Source organism: Zerene cesonia, chromosome Z (assembly GCF_012273895.1).
Source record: "Zerene cesonia ecotype Mississippi chromosome Z, Zerene_cesonia_1.1, whole genome shotgun sequence".
Lineage (NCBI taxonomy): Eukaryota > Metazoa > Arthropoda > Insecta > Lepidoptera > Pieridae > Zerene > Zerene cesonia.
The window spans coordinates 1,449,150-1,464,183 of NC_052122.1; the positions used below are offsets into that span (position 1 = coordinate 1,449,150).

At 33.5% G+C, this 15,034-nt stretch overlaps 1 protein-coding gene across 5 annotated transcripts in view; it reads right to left on the reverse strand.

Moving 5' to 3' along the window:
- Window positions 1-15,034, reverse strand: part of LOC119835912 — a 64,515-nt gene that overhangs the window by 31,203 nt on the left and 18,278 nt on the right. For 3 of the 5 annotated variants that reach the window (XM_038361025.1, XM_038361026.1, XM_038361027.1), the window contains exon 8: window positions 7,954-7,984. In XM_038361025.1, coding sequence (XP_038216953.1) covers window positions 7,954-7,984 — 31 coding nt within the window. Of the gene's footprint in view, window positions 1-78; window positions 1,035-5,367; window positions 5,529-7,953; window positions 7,985-15,034 lie in introns of those variants that run through there. The other 2 variants (XM_038361029.1, XM_038361028.1) reach the window with 2 other exon arrangements.

Sequence of the window (15,034 nt, forward strand, 5' to 3'; positions counted from 1 at the left end):
AAAATGAAAAAAAAAATTGTACAATTAAACATGATTTTTCAATTAACGTAATAGGTGAATGACAAAATAAATATATACCTTCTCTCAAGATAGCCTCAAATATCTCGTAGGTCGCGCCGCAGTCATCGAGAATAGATGTATTAGTAACTTTGTGTATACGATCTGCATCCAAAGACTTGGAGCGAGATCGGAATTCTTCAGGGTCTATGGCGGGCTCGATTGTTGTAGCCGGCACGGCGCACGACCCCCTTCGACCTTCACCCGATTCATGACGCCAGTGACCTACTTTCTTAGAAAACGTCCGAATTAATTCCTGAAAGGAATGCTTATAGTTGTGCCCGCTTCCACTTGATCCGGACCCCCGCCTCTCTGAAGAATGATGATCTTTACTTCGGCTTATATTCTCCGTCAACTTTTTCACAAAGCTCTTATTATCGAATCGGCTCTTGTGACTTATTTTGGTGTTGCTAATTTCGCCGTAGCGTTCGCATTTGCTAAATTCATTTTCCTGTATATCGTCCATCACATCATTGAATAATGGTGAAACGTAATGGCGATACTCATGCCGGGAACTCTGTAGACTCGATGAATATCGCTCATCGTCATATCTTCGTCTACTTTCTCCGTGGCTGGAATGCGGTGTGGGAGAGCCGACCGAGCTTTGCCCTTGAGGGTCCATTACATCTCGGTAGTATGAAGCAAAATTAGGATATCTATCTCTAGGACTAGAAGAATACTCGTAGGAACTTCCGGGGGTCCCCCGAAAACTTCTGTGTGTACAGCAGCTTCTTCGATTGATAGGAATGGCTTTGCTGCGTCCATCGCTTTGTCCTGGTCGCGGATCCGGTGTACTCACATTAGATTGCCAACTGTCAGAGCTATCCTCTTCCAAAGGAGGCGTGGATTCCCTCGAGTGGTGTTTGTGGAAGAAATTTGACAGCCCGTGCATTATTTTATGTTTATATTGTTATTTCAGTTCCAACAACACTCATTTTTATAGTCTTTTTAATAACGCTGTTCAAGTCGAATCTAGACTGATATACGAAATATAAAAAATGTTTGTTCAAATAGCATTGATAATTGATCGCTCATTATTTTTAATACAAAAGGGCTAGTAGTGTTCCACCTTCAAATTATCAATTTAAACTATAATTTAAATAGGACTACAGGGAAAGCAGCTGCTTTAAAATAAAAATAAAGAACCCAAAATAGGTTCACCCAGTAAAAAGTTATAAGGGCAACAAAACACTAAAAATATACTACCAAATTGAGAACATCCTACTTCTTTGAAGTTGGTTAAAAAATCTTAAAATAGACGTAGAAGTTGAATAACCCAATAAGAAACCGGTGTGAAATATGACGTAACGTAATACCCATATTGTTTGTAGTAAGTACGGTTCTGGATCAAGGCCGGTTTCCTACAGAAAACTTAAAGAAGAGGGTCTGTTGAATATAAAGAATAAAAAATCGCTTGAAAATGAATAAAGGGTTCTTTTTACAATAGCAAATGCAAGACGCATGCGTGAATAAGGTCACCTTCACAGATGCAACCAAAGCATTCTGCCTTTGCTTCAAATTTTAGGCAAAGGTTTTACTAACTTCATTAAAATAGTTTCTTCTAAATCTTAAAACGGCGAAGCTCTAACAGCTCATTATACGCTGTATTATTATTTCAAAATTTATTTCAAATTGAGAACGGTAACGATAAATAAATGTGCAGATGCAATTATAGAATAAACAAAACTTCAATGTTTAGCCATTATAGTTTTTGACTTAACATTACAGTTGTAAAAACTAAACCCACCTCGGCTACTGTTAAAATTAAGATAACACTTTGATTTTATCTTTATTATAAACCAAACAAATTGCATATATTATTTTAAGAGCGTGTGAAATTCACTCACAGTTAAAACATAATCGACAATGTTTATGTGGTCATTTTAAGAAATATATAAAATTCAAGCCGAAAAATTACGAAAATTTATAGGATGACAACGACACCGCTATATTTCTACTGTTACGAAGCTAATTTTATCAATACACTTATCAGCACAATTGAGGAGCTGTCACATATCAAACGAATGGCATCCGTCGTCGGTTAACATTCCATTACATCAACGACGATTTAAACCCAGAAATACGGATAGCCTTTATCATTCCATCTGAATTTTATATACCTACATGAAAAAGTATCTGCATAGGAAATTTTTAAGACTAAAATTTAAGAGACAATTCGGAACTACTGAACTGAATTTAACATTTATATATTACTATATGGTGATTCTATATACATTTTCGTGTATAGCAGTCATTTTAAAATCATGTACTTCAACGATGAAAATTTGTATTTTATTTTCAGAGCAAAACCGGATTTTATGCTTATGATCGTTACAAAAAAGTATCTGAACTAACGTTACCTATATGAACACCTATTGTATATTATATAAGATTTTGTCAAAATAGATGAAAAAGATAAAAATCAAACAATATTACTCTATTATAGGGCTCATTTCGTTACACACGTCTGTATGGTAATGTAATAGGATCATCTTTCGTGGTTTCTACGCCTCTGCCCTTATTCATCTAAAAAGAGGGCAATTGAGATCGTTTATATTCATCACACCGGGCTTAACCTTAATAGTTAATTCTTCGTGTTTATGCCGAAATAAACTAAAGACCCTTCAGGAATCTTGATACTGAACGTTTTGTGATGTTAAAATGACTTTTCTACACTTTCTGCTTTTGTTATTCCTCCTTTAATAACTAGGTTTCATGTCAATCTATACTAATATTATAAAGCTGAAGAGTTTCTTTGTTTGTTTGAACGCTCTAATCTCAGGACCTAGTGGTCCGATTTGAAAAATTATTTCAGTGTTAGATAGCCCATTTATTGAGGAAGGCTATAAGGCTATATACCACGGGCGACGGAAATAACTATATTTGTAAATATGGTTAAAAATGCAATGACATCGTATTAAATTTACTTGTAAGAAAAGTGTTACAATTTTTACTATAGCAAGTAATAGTGTAATCGGGTAAAGAATGCACGTAGTTAGTGAGATAAAAGAATTTTCTATTATACATCTTTTGCGCTTAAAATGAACCAAGTTAAAGTACTTCCCAGCTTCGCTAGCGCTAATAACAGCGATGGAATACAATGAACTTTACTCCTGGATAGATTGTATATTGTTGAGAACTTCGTTTTTCGACAGTATTTTAAATCGAGGGCGTATAACGGCCAGTATAGATTTGTATCACAAAATTGAATCTAGTGTAAGCGCGGCCTACTATCCGACCCGTGTCTTTTCTTGCATAGACCTTAATGGCTTTGTCAGATAGAACTCGTTTAAAGCGCGTCAGAGCACTAACCTCACGCCGAATTGTGTTGTACTGCACTCTTATGGGTTTGTCACAACGCGTACTTAGCGCGTCAGTGTTGTCGCTCTGTTTGGTAAATTAAGGCGTAATAGAATACAATTCGCGCTAGGTTAGCGCCCTTACACACGCTAAGTACGGGTTCTGTCAGAAAGATTCTTAGGGAAAGAGAACGTACAATGTGTAAAGTTGGGACGAACCGAGTGATTCACATATAACTATATTCTAATATATACAGCATTCCGACAAAAAAAAAAAACGCATAATTTTTAAAATGTTATTTTTATTTAATACTATAGTGGTGAAGGAGTTAGTGGGTTACTCTATTTTGGTCGAGTATTTTCATAACAAAAATAGGAAAGGGCCGTTTCGTTTTTACCAGAACATGAACTTATACGAAAATAGAGAACATATTTCTGCGATTATTTAAATTTTTCATTAGAAAAAAACAACTTTTCCACGCTAAATACATAACTTTTGTAAATAAAATTAGGAAGAGGGTAGAATAAACAATAATACCTCATAAGATCTTCGTTCAAAATATATCACATAAATCATAAAACTACGAATAGTTTCAACCAAACGCACACACACGGTTTAACCCTTGGCATGCCTGGTGGGCATAAGTTACACTGTATGCCTGGTGGGTCTCTCAGACCCCGATTTCAAAATAGCATTTTTTTCAATAAATTTTATTATGTTAGGTGATTAAATGATTCAAGACGCATGTTTAAAGGGCCAAAAAGAGATAGTAAAAAAATCATATTAGAAATTAATCAACTTTATTAAAATATTTGAAATTAAAGTTTAACTCAAATTTTTAAGCAAAATTTCGTGACTATAACTTTGTTAACATATAATTAGTATCAAAAGTATTGAGATCATAATCAGACTTTAATCCAGTGTGAGGCACTGTCATATACTTAATCTTAATAACAAAATAATTAGTCTTCATCCCTTGCATTTACACTTTGTAAAGCTTTGGTTCGGTAACACTTTGCGCATTGAAAAATCGAGTAGACAAGACAAATGTGACAACTACATGTCTCACAAATGTACTGGGTTTTCCGATCTTTTTTCGCGGGACAAACGTAGCATCTTCGTCAAACTTTTCTCCACTTGAATCAAATGCAACTAAGTCTTCAAGATCCAACCCTTGGAATAATAAACTTGCTATGTTCTCGTCTGTTAGTTGTTTATTCATGGTTAAACTGAAAAAAATAAAGTAGGATAATGTAATGTACAAACTAATATTATTTAACGGACAAATTCCAATATTTATAAGAAAAAAGAAAAATAAATACTTACAAAATAAAGTCACGCCGTATGCCTGGTGGGGTCTGTGGGACCCGGAGGCACTTTACGCAAGTCCTTTTACGCTGATAGCTCACCGCGGACTGAGGAAGCGGGTGGAGGGCATTCCGCGGTAAGTAACGGCCAGCTACTAAAAACGGTGAGGCTCGAAATTCAAATTTAAACGAACTACAACGGTTCGCGCGTTGGTGTGGGTCTGACAGACCCTACCAGGCATGCCAAGGGTTAAATAAATTTATCAAGACAAAATGTTATGATTAAAACTGAATCATCAAAATAAAATGTTAAGTAGGTACGTTCATCGCGATGGGACCTAATTCTATTATTTGAAATTTTAATATAACGAATACATTTTAAACCCACCAACCAAACTGTCGTTTGTAATTAAATTATTTCGATACTAACATTAAAATGTCAATGATCAAACGGAAACGTTTACAAATAAAATTCGTGTTTGCATAAATTCGTGTCTCATAGAACAACGACGCATGTCCATAATTTACGAATATAATTTGGCACTAAATAAATAGCTAATAAATATTGAAACAATAGTCGGCCGACAATAAATGCATGTGTTTGATAAATAAATACTTTTTGTCAACAACGGCATTGCGCCAAGATGCATGTGGTCAAAACAACACGATTATTAACGTGTTATATAGCCAAAAGTAAACACACCGCTAATGTCGAGATTCGACCGAACAGCGCAATGAAAATCTGTTTCACTGTATAATCTTTAACACTTCAATTTTTATTCGACACGAAACCGAATCGTGTTTATCACTGCAATTCTATATTTGACTCGTGCGCGACACGTCATTTACTCGCGGCAACCGTGGGAACACTAAGTAAAATAAATAAGCAAGAGAGCAAACGAGAAGGCAGTAGGTATAAAATATAATGCGAATCTACATCGGCCGCGTGGTGAGCACGCGACAAAGGTAGGGTTAACATCATTTACTAGTCATCCGGAAAATCTATAATGGGTATCAATTTAATCTCCTTAATCCCAATATTTCTTGCACGGATTTCTCGGTCTAGATAGCGTCTGACGTGTATGAAACAGCTTAAACGATCTTTAAATAATTGCATTATTAGGAAAATCATTGCACCTTGCCCCTGTTTTAAACATTTTAGGGCAAGGACGGGAACACGAATAAATGACACATTTGTATATAATCATATTCTAAGAAAGGGTGTCATGACACATGATTACATTATACTTAATACACGTTGAATAAAATTAAATGATTTTGTTTTATACGCAATACTGCGACGTTTCATAGCTGAACATAAATTTAATATATGTAAAGGAATAATGTTATTTATAAACTATACGATAATTGTGTTTGTGTAAACATAAAAATAGAGAAATAAAGGAAAACACAGAGGCCAGCCAGGTTTGGGTTATTAAACTGCGTTTTCAATTTAACGTTACGATAATTACTATGTGTTAAGTAATAATAATAATAATAAATAAGTACTATGTGCCTGTTACTATGGTGGATCTTGAAGACTCCTTATCAATTCGCCACGTATCTATTAAATATAAATGATAATTTACGTTATCTATTACGGATTCCAAACAAACTTACATACAAAGTAAGCATAGCAACTAACATATTGTGTATTTTCTTCTATTAGTATGCATACGACATATTAATTTCTCTGACACAATGACTTGTTTACGTAGGTTATTTTTGTTTTTTTTTTTTTTTTTTTACTTCAAATCATATCAATGGTTATAAAATGGTGTTGTGTGATCGTCTGACGATGGACTAGTGAGAATTAATGTTATGTTCTATTTTATTCTAAAGAGATGAATTATTTTGCCTAGGAATTATGCATATCTTTTATATTATATCTACTCGTATCTTAAAATGCTTCATTCTCAAAAGAGAATGGCGTGTCTCGTAGAAAATATTTTTCCATGCTGCTGTATTTAAAAAAAATGTATAAAGAATTGACTCTCTGAAACTTCCCGGTTTATTATTTTCTACGAAACTCCATTCTTAAAAATTCCCGATTGCCACAAAACCAGAAACCACTTCGCAGGCCTATGGACTTTGATAGATAAAAATATGGAATGACATTTTATACTATAAATTAATTAATAGACACGGGATACTTTGCCAGCTTGTATATTGTCACCCTATTTTTAATAAAAGGTTAGCTATTAGCTAACTTGACTAGGTAGGGTTATTTTAAACACCATTGTGTCCCCGACCCCCCGGTCCAGTGAATAAATATAAAGACACAATTTTCCTCCCTCTCCTTAATTATTATCACATCTGATACATATCACAAATTACAATACACAATAATAAGAATTATAAAGAAAAAGCCTTTGTACAAAAGAAATTGGTCAATTTGAGTACTTTTATCTTTTATCTTTGCGTAGAAAGATGAACCCCTTATAGGCCCATTTTATTTAAAGGGCTTTTCGCATAGTAATTGAGTTACATAAGAGCCAAGGATAATATGTTGATTGCTTTACGAAATATCACTTATCCAACGTAAGAGTAATCAACGTTATATTTCCACGCACCCACGCATTTCGTGAACATATGCGAAGATAATACGGGTATAGTATAAGGTTCGGTAATGTGTCAAATAGCATTCGTACGACATTAATAAACATTTTCCTTTTCGAAAATCTTGTTCAAACAATTTTGTTCTTTTTTCAGCCTATATACAAAATAGACATTTGCATGGTTTCATTTTCACTAATATAGATATATACTGAAAACCAAAATAAGAATCCATCTTATCAAAACAGAACAATATAGTTTGTCTAATCGGATCCATTCGGTTCATAGCATATTTATTATAATTTATTTATATTTCTCTTGATTAACTTATTTAATTAAAATAATTAATAGATTGCTAACGTCAAATGAACGTTGGATACGTACGTATCATTTTTAGAAAACGAGTGTATTGGAAATTGGAATACATGAATCATTATTGGAGAAAAGTGTAACAAATCAGTTTTAACTAAATTAATTCAAATATAGAACAGATTTTCAGCTTCGCAAACAAGCTTATATCAACTGCAACTACCTCATATTATCTGGTTAATTGAACAAACACAGTATACGATATGAGCACTGCTCTTAGGTAAGTTTATTCATTAGGTTGAAAGTTATGAAATCAATAATGAAACTAAGGCTGCACTGACGTACTTTAGTCGTTTATTATTAATGTATCTCAAAATTGCAACAAGGGGGTTTCTGAATGAGACATTATAAAAAAACAACTCACCTGCATGGTGATGTGGCTGAGCTACCGCCCTCTGAAAAAAAAATAAAGAAAAATAAATAAAACAGAAAATTTATAAAACCAGAAAGTGAAACCAAACGAACCAAAAATTATAGAACTGTTTCAATGTTGCCCGCAAATCTTTTACCTAATTTATTAACGTCATGTCATGTATTGCTCTAAAATATTTCATTGCATACTTTATTGTTCATACATCGTTAAATGCCCAGTTCTTCATAACACTTTATCTTACTATACTTAATATAGCACTTATGCGTAATTTTAGACATTTGTTACAGTTGCAAATCGTTAATTGAGCGAAAGAATAGGTCACTTAGCTAAATTCGTGTTATAACTCTAATGAAAAGGGCAATTTGATTTTTTGACATTAAAATAAGGAAAAATGAAGGTAACAATTTAAACAAAAGCAGCGCCATTAACTTTTTACTTCAGTTGGCCAAAGTACGGTTCTTGATCCCCTCAAGGTCATTTTTTTATCTCGAACTCTATTCACACACTTTAGAACGCTACAGGTGAACTCATAAACTAAACTACATATTTTAAAAATCCTTTTAATATTAGACAACTATATCTTTACGGAGCAACATAGTCTATTTTTATTCGAGTCGACCCAGGCGAAGCCGGGAATAGCGACTTGTATCAAATATGAAATTGCCCTAACATTTCTAACAAATAATATAAAGAGCAAGTATACACTTATAGTGAATAAAAAATTAAAAAAAAAAAAAACGCTCCACCCTCTGTTTTACTAGTGTCTTTCTATTTGAGACTCATATTAAGAGAAATGTGAAAAACTTTTTAATCCGGCAGTTGTGGCCGCCGTCTATAACCGATTTTCGTTATATTCGTTAAACAAACGGAACTGACATTCAAATTGAGTCGTGGATTATTAATTATAATTCTAAATCATTTGAAAACAAAAGCAGCAATGAGTAAGAATAAATAACAACTAAATAATTATTAAATTTACAAATTTTACATAAATGTAAATTAATAAATATTAATACACCAAAAATACATGAAAGAGATAATAGTCTATTTGATCATTTTCTGAATAAAATTTTCTGGGAACACTTTTCTATTCAGTTTATCTCAATACATTTTACTTCGATTGAAATCATTTTCAATCTTTATTTTATATAAATATTCTTATAGATTGTAGGAAAGAAACTACTAATGTATGTATGACGAAAATTATTCATATTCGAAAATATCAATTACGCCTGTGACTACTTTAGAGCAATTTTCACATTTCAACATTTGCTTTACGACAATTGAGATCAAAAATTATCTTTCGGGTGTTTCTTTATACACGTTTCGTTATTTTTAATTCAATTGTTATGATAATGTCACATACATATTCCGCTATGTGAAACGTAAGCGATAAAATATGTTTGAAAAAAGAAACAAATGTATTGTTAACCTCAAATATTCTCGGAACAAAAAACGCTATTGAAAATAACTAGCAAAGGTTGTGATTTTAAAGGGTTCGCGAAGCTTTCTATCTACATTGTCTAATTTGGATAAAATCATATTTATTGATTGATGAAACATTACGTAACAACAGGTACGTATAAAAACTGCTATGCTATAGCCCAGACCAAACATAAGTGAGAACGATTAAAATGCATAAGTATAGGATATTCTCTTACAAATTTACCTAGTATCTACATGCATTTGTCCTTTCAATGTTTGATGAGTGCTGTGTTATTATCATTCAGTTTACGGATCCGCATGATGTATTAACTGTTGACAGACCACCTGGTTCTCATAGTAATCATACAAAGTTGAACAATAGACAAAGCAAATACTAGATGCAGTGCTAAGCACCATAATATACATTTTATTTAATCACAGCTGCCAGCCTTTGCACAAGTGTAATTGCACATAATGCTATGTTAAAAGTGCACTGAATATGATTTATAAAGTATAGCATTCTATATGATCGTTTAACTATAATCACAGTAAGTATGAGGTTAAAGGAATATTACAAGAAATATAAATACAATGTTGCTAAAGGGTAGTTTGTACCTATTGTAACTGGACCGTAAAAAATTGTACGAGAATTACTCTTCCGATACGATAGGGACGCTTGTATCATTAAAGTACTATGTAACGTTTACCACGTGTATACTGTATGTACACAATTTGTTACCTTTACTAAAGAAAGCCATCAGTTTACACGACACCTAGCAAATATCAAAACTAAATTCCCTTACTCTAGAAACATATTGCGTACAGAAGTTTAATTGCTGGTTTTTAAATTGTACTCAAAACATCCTCGTGATTTTTCACGCTTCCATAAAACACACTAGTACCTAATATTAACAAATCTCTTATATTAAGTAATGACACTGTAATTTACAATAGTGCTAAAGCTTTACAAATGTTTGCAGCACTCGCTATTCGTGTACTCTTCGTGCTTTCTCATAAATTTTAACAACAGAACAATAATGGTACAGAGCCTTTCGAGTTTACATTAAAAGCAAACAATGTAAGGCTTTATTGAGTTTACTTTTAACATTGATCTCTTCGTGTAACATTGAAGTATTTATTAATGTAACTTTCGTATCTATTATAGCTCGGCCGTAGTAAAGAGTGCTCGTGCGATATAATATAATGCATTTGCAATATATCTTTTTGTAATAACCAAATTTAAAGACTAACAGTTACCGGTGATTGTTTGAGAGTATTAATCACTTACTAGATACTACTTCCGAGTTAACCTTATCAAATATACCGACATTGAGACACAAACTTAATTCAAAGATTTTATATTGGTGTTATTTCTGACTTCACGCCTGTGAATTCTTGACATTTAAATAATTCGATTAATAAAAGAGTGGGACAATTACAAACATAAAATAACATTGATAGTTTTGCAGTGTACATTTTCATAAAAACCGATTTCAAGAGACATATTTCTTCTTGCGGTTTGGTCTTATACGACTATCAAAACATCTGCATCCGTTAAACCATGTGCGATGGAATATATTCTCAGTATTTATCTTACTTGGGTTTATTTTATGTTTATTGAAGCTTTCGGTGGCTATTTAATTTGCAAATCCTCTCGATCAATACCGCATGATGAGTAAAGTATTATTAATTGATCTCGTTCCAAATTCAATATTGATAGAAGCTCTTTCAGAAATATTATTATCATCAATGAAATATACAGTTTTTTTTAATTAATCAACTCTTTAATCTCAGCCGGTTACGAAATAAAAAAAATAAAGTGCTTGTTGATAAAACATTACAGGCACGTCCCGAGGGATTAATAGACAATGTGGAGCTGAATCATTATTCCTGAACAAACAATAATATGAAATAAGCATTTATTTGAAGTACAGCTTTTTAAAGTACAGCTTTTTATTTTTTTATATTCAATAGATATCAATAAAAATATTATAAACCTGAAGAGTTTGTTTGTTTCTTTGTTTGTTTGAATGCGCTAATATTCCTATCTCAGGAACTCAGGATATATTTACGTGATCCCCGAGTGCAATAGAGTAAATAATATCATGTACCACGTGGGATGCCGGGTGGACTGCTTCATACAATAACACTACAATTATAGTGTTATGTGCCTAGAATAAATAACATTTTCATTGGTTCATCAGATTAAACAAAATCTCTTTTCAATATGTATATATCATTAATTAAGCTGCTAGTTTATAGTATTGTAACAAATAATTGAATAAGCCACATACATACGCACTAGCAAATCATATCTCCCGCCAGCTGACCATTTAATGAAATGAAACGTGACAGTATGCTAATAACTGTCGAAGGTCTAACAATGAGTGTATCTAACCTATTAACAAAGTGTACTTATAATGTACTAGGACGACTATTATGTTTAAATGGCCAACAGTGCATTGTTGCACTTCAAAACGAACTAAGGATCGCCTGAAATGTACGAGAAGAGAATGAATCATTAACGTAGGGCTGAGAGTACGCTTGTTAAGTGTGTGCTTTATCATGTCGAACCATGAGACGCGAATAATATAACTGTATTAACGGGCATCGTGTTGTAAGTACAACTCGATCCAACTAAGAAAAGAAACCTTACGTGCGAAAAAACGTGAACATTTGGAAAGTCCATTGCAGACCTTACGCCTCTACAAATGGATTGCCGACTTTAAATTGGGAAGGGATTAAGAAAGGATTGTCAAGAGGAATAAAGGAATGGACTGAGAAGGGTAAGGAAAAGGATATGGGCCTCCCCCATCGAACGAAACACAGCAGAATGTTATTTCACGCCGGTCTTCTGTGGGGGTGTGGTACTTCCCCGGTGCGAGATGGCCCAATTCTACCACATACAAAATATCACATTCATAAACTATGGCCTCATAATATGGCACTGAATCGATCCTATTGTTAGTTGTGTCGCATAATAAATATAATCGCCGGTATTGAGTTGAAAACATATTGTATTTAGTATAAAAATATAACATTTGCAGTGATCCGGAACTAAAAAAAATTACATATTATAAATTTACTATGAGGGATCGGTTACAAAAAAGTCTTAATTAATATTAAAAAGAAATCAGGTTATAATTTCTAAAACGATAACAACATCACATTCACAAAATAGTGAACTATTTCGATCAAAAGAGATAACACCAGATACAGTATTACAGATTATCTGTCATAAAATGAAGTCTTTGATAACGAAGTTAATGCAATAAGAAGGTTACAACCTTTTCCGATTTCCTGGCCCAGAAATTTATGTGACGAGACACCGTACGTTTGCACGCTTCTAATTTAAAATGGGTAAGAAAATAGATGGTAAAAAGATGGACGGGAGAGGAGGGGGTGGAGTATCGTATTTGTAACATCTGATAAACATCATAATGTTACTATAATTTAGGTATAGTTTAAGATATAAAAGGCTTTTAGCTATATTTTCGAGAAAGTAAATAACACCAGGCAATATATAATTATTTGTAAAAGTAAAACTTTCAACACCCGCACATAAAGCAAAGAACGGAATATCAGACAGAGCGATTATATTATTTTCTTAGTAAATTATCTTCCATTACGATGACGTAAACATTAATCCATCACGATAAATGGGACGTCGTGATAACAACAGTGTCCCTAAGTAAAGCATCCGTTTATAAATTCTAAAAAATACTACACGAAAAATCTTATCTTCGAATCCAGTATAGTTTCAGGGTTCGACGGGTACGAATGTATAATTTTTTCTTTATATCGCTCGCGTAATCAAATGAAAACTGCCGTCTGTTGCCGTCCCCATGGGATTTACAGGATTAATCTTCTATCTATCCTTAGTTTTCTCACATGTCTCAAACTATCATTGTACAACATTTTATCCAAATCGATTCAGTGATTTAGGTGTAAAGAAGAGAAAGACAGACAGCGAGGCTTTGCCCGCGCAGTGAAAGGAAAACTAAGACAGTACCGAGTTTTTCCCGACACAGTTCCCGTTTCTGTGGGATTTTCGGGATAAAAATTATCCTTTTTCCAAATTACGTTATGTACCAAATTTCAATTGTTTCAGCAGTTTAAGCGTGGAGAAGAAACAAACAGACATTTATAATTTATGTTGATATTAATATTAGTGGAGATATTATTTTTATATATATTCATTAAAAACTTTTAAAACGTAAAATTGATTTATTTATCTAACGTTATCTATAATTCACAGATACCCGCAGATTCGCCTGCGTTTAAGAAACACTGGAACACATTGTTTCCATACCATGTCTCACGAGTACAGATAATTAAAAAGGAAACCATAGAAATTTAAATTACGTCGGCCAAGGATACGGAAAATAACTAAAATATTTCAGACGCTTGATTAATTGCCATGTTAAACGCTTAGCGAATGTCGTCGAATAACAGAGGTGAATTCATACCGAAAATAATGCGATGTGATAATGTCCTTCACATATACGCATGAAGGAGGTTGAGTATTTCATTACTTACAACACAACTGCTAACTATAGAATTCACACCAATCAGATATCGATAACAGTAATAATAAACACACGCAAGCAACCATAAATTTTATCATAAAGTTTCGTATCAGTACTTATCACAACAAACTCTGATTGTATTTTCAATTACGACACTCGCATAAGAAAAGGCATGGACTTGTACAATTAATGTACTCATTGTTTTGGCCCTTCGACTGTCCTGTTTTCTGCTCATTATATAAAGTATCTAACATACACATAAGTACTAAGACTCCTTCAGATACGACAATATATGTTTTAAATAATCTTTTAATGATATTTTTTTACAACTACGATAATATTCACGTAAAGCATATATAGTCTGAATAATAGGTAAATAAACACGGCGAATCGCGATGCCGTCATCGCATTTAAAATCATAAACAAACAGGATAAACTCTGTTAATGACAAATGTCAGAGAACATGAAACGAATTCGCAAAACATATGGTGATATACATTATACATAGCTAGCAACATTTTACTCAAATTATAATATTGCTGTTGAAGAAACAACGCGCAGAGTAGACACAATTCAATTGTTACCTGTTGATTACGTTGGTTTTGGTGATAGTTCTGTGCAACAAGCCGGATACCACTCAATTCCAGTGAACGCGGATCGAGGGATCGACTGCGCGGTTTCTCTGACACGAACACATCATCATCCCTTTTACCCTTCTTCCAACGAAAGTAGTTGGCCATATCCCACACGCACACTTAACACATACTCTTCGAGATGTCACCAGCCGCTACTAGCGATACAACTCACGCATTTTCGTGAATACAGCGATGTTAGATCGCGGAGGCATCTCTTAAAACACTGAGCGGTGATAACACAGTTGTCACGAGACGTTCTTTTGTTATGCAACGCTGAAGCGTACATGGCCGATTTCCTTAGCAGTGGTTCCGCAACGGCATCGGGAAGTCAAGAAGCCTTATCAGACCGTTCAACACAATGCCCCATGTATCAGCTACATCGAGTGTCACAATATGTATCCAGTTTTGACAATATCATTGTGATGTCATCGCTATCGTGCACTAAAAATTACCCGACGTTTCATGAAGAACGACTTGCGGCAA